This window comes from Procambarus clarkii, chromosome 10 (genome assembly GCF_040958095.1).
Source record: "Procambarus clarkii isolate CNS0578487 chromosome 10, FALCON_Pclarkii_2.0, whole genome shotgun sequence".
Classification (NCBI taxonomy): domain Eukaryota; kingdom Metazoa; phylum Arthropoda; class Malacostraca; order Decapoda; family Cambaridae; genus Procambarus; species Procambarus clarkii.
In genome coordinates, this window is record NC_091159.1 from 30,232,443 (window position 1) to 30,233,847 (window position 1,405).

General features: G+C 43.7%; 1 protein-coding gene across 1 annotated transcript in view; it reads left to right on the forward strand.

Annotated features, from left to right (window-relative positions):
- The first annotated feature begins 824 nt into the window (after window positions 1-824).
- The window catches only part of LOC138363267 (ice nucleation protein-like), an 11,153-nt gene continuing 10,572 nt past the window's right edge, over window positions 825-1,405 (forward strand). The window contains exon 1 of the mRNA XM_069322276.1: window positions 825-930. Within this exon, the coding sequence (XP_069178377.1) occupies window positions 825-930 (106 nt within the window). The remainder of the gene's footprint in view (window positions 931-1,405) is intronic.

Consider the following 1,405-nt stretch of genomic DNA (forward strand, 5'->3'; position numbering starts at 1 on the left):
GGGGTGATATGGGGGTTGGGTGTTCGGAACTTGACACGTGTATTGACCCAAAGAATGAGTCAAGCCACAGGTATAACCCAGTCATGTTAGAGCAGATATACTCTTTGAATATACCAGAAGTAATGAATGGCAACTTCAAAGCCGCCTTAGAAATGAGCAATCACTGCGTGCTAATATCTGAATACCTTCCGTAAGTATGAGTGAACTGTTGAGGCAAGATATGAGGGAGGAGGAGGAGGAGGAGCTAGGCTAGTTCACCGAAGAGAAAATGATGAGGCTTTGAGAGAATTTATGTCAGAAATACCGTGGGTGACAACATTTGAAGGAAGGGTGAGGTAATTATGAGAAGGCGGTAAGTTAGTGGGACTACATAGCGCTTAGAATGGATATGAGCACGAGGAACTGGGATATGAGCACGAGGAGTTGGGATATGAGGAAGAGGAGTTTGGATATGAGGACGAGGAGCTGGGATATGAGGACGAGGAGTTGGGATATGAGGAAGAGGAGTTTGGATATGAGGACGAGGAGCTGGGATATGAGGACGAGGAGTTGGGATATGAGGACGAGAAGTTTGGATATGAGGAAGAGGAGTTTGGATATGAGGACGAGGAGCTGGGATATAAGAACGAGGAGCTGGGATATGAGGACGTAGAGAAGTAACAGTGCCCAGCCACTTAAGACCATCGGGGATCGAGCGACGATCTGCAAGAGGCAAGGTCCTTTCTGAATCTACCATAAAATTACTGAAACCAAAATAACAAGAGATGAGGAAGAGAGGTGCACCAGAGGCTCAAGAGAATTGTACTCAATTGTAAAGTAGCACAATGGATAAAGCAAAGACAAACTTTAACATATCTCTTACCATGAGTCAAATTTCAGGTCATGAGGAAAGGGAAGGACCCATTATCAGAGATTGTCAGAAACTCAACGGTAGAGTTTCAAGCAAGATTTCACAATAGACAAAGATAAGTTGCCTGAACTTAAAGAATGTGGCTTTTGAGCCAAGCATTTTATATTTTTTTTTTTTTAGATTTACCAGACAAAATTTCAACTTGGATACTAAGAGAGTGAGCTAAAGCCATGTGCTAGCCACTTACGATATATATATACGACGTCGCTGTAACTAGGAGAGCTACCAGAAACCTGGAAGACGGCAATTTAGTGTCAATACAGAATATTATTCCAGTTTTCTTGACCGGCATTCCATGCAAAATGACGCAAAAGGATAATGAAACATCCAGAGAAAAGTATTTAATCCACAACCCTTTCTTTGGAGTCCCGGTCGGAAAATCTCACTCGACACACTGGATAGAATGCCATGCGCACTCGACACACTAGACAGAATGCCATGCGCACTCGACACACTGGACAGAATGCCATGCGCACTCAGCACTGGACAGAATGC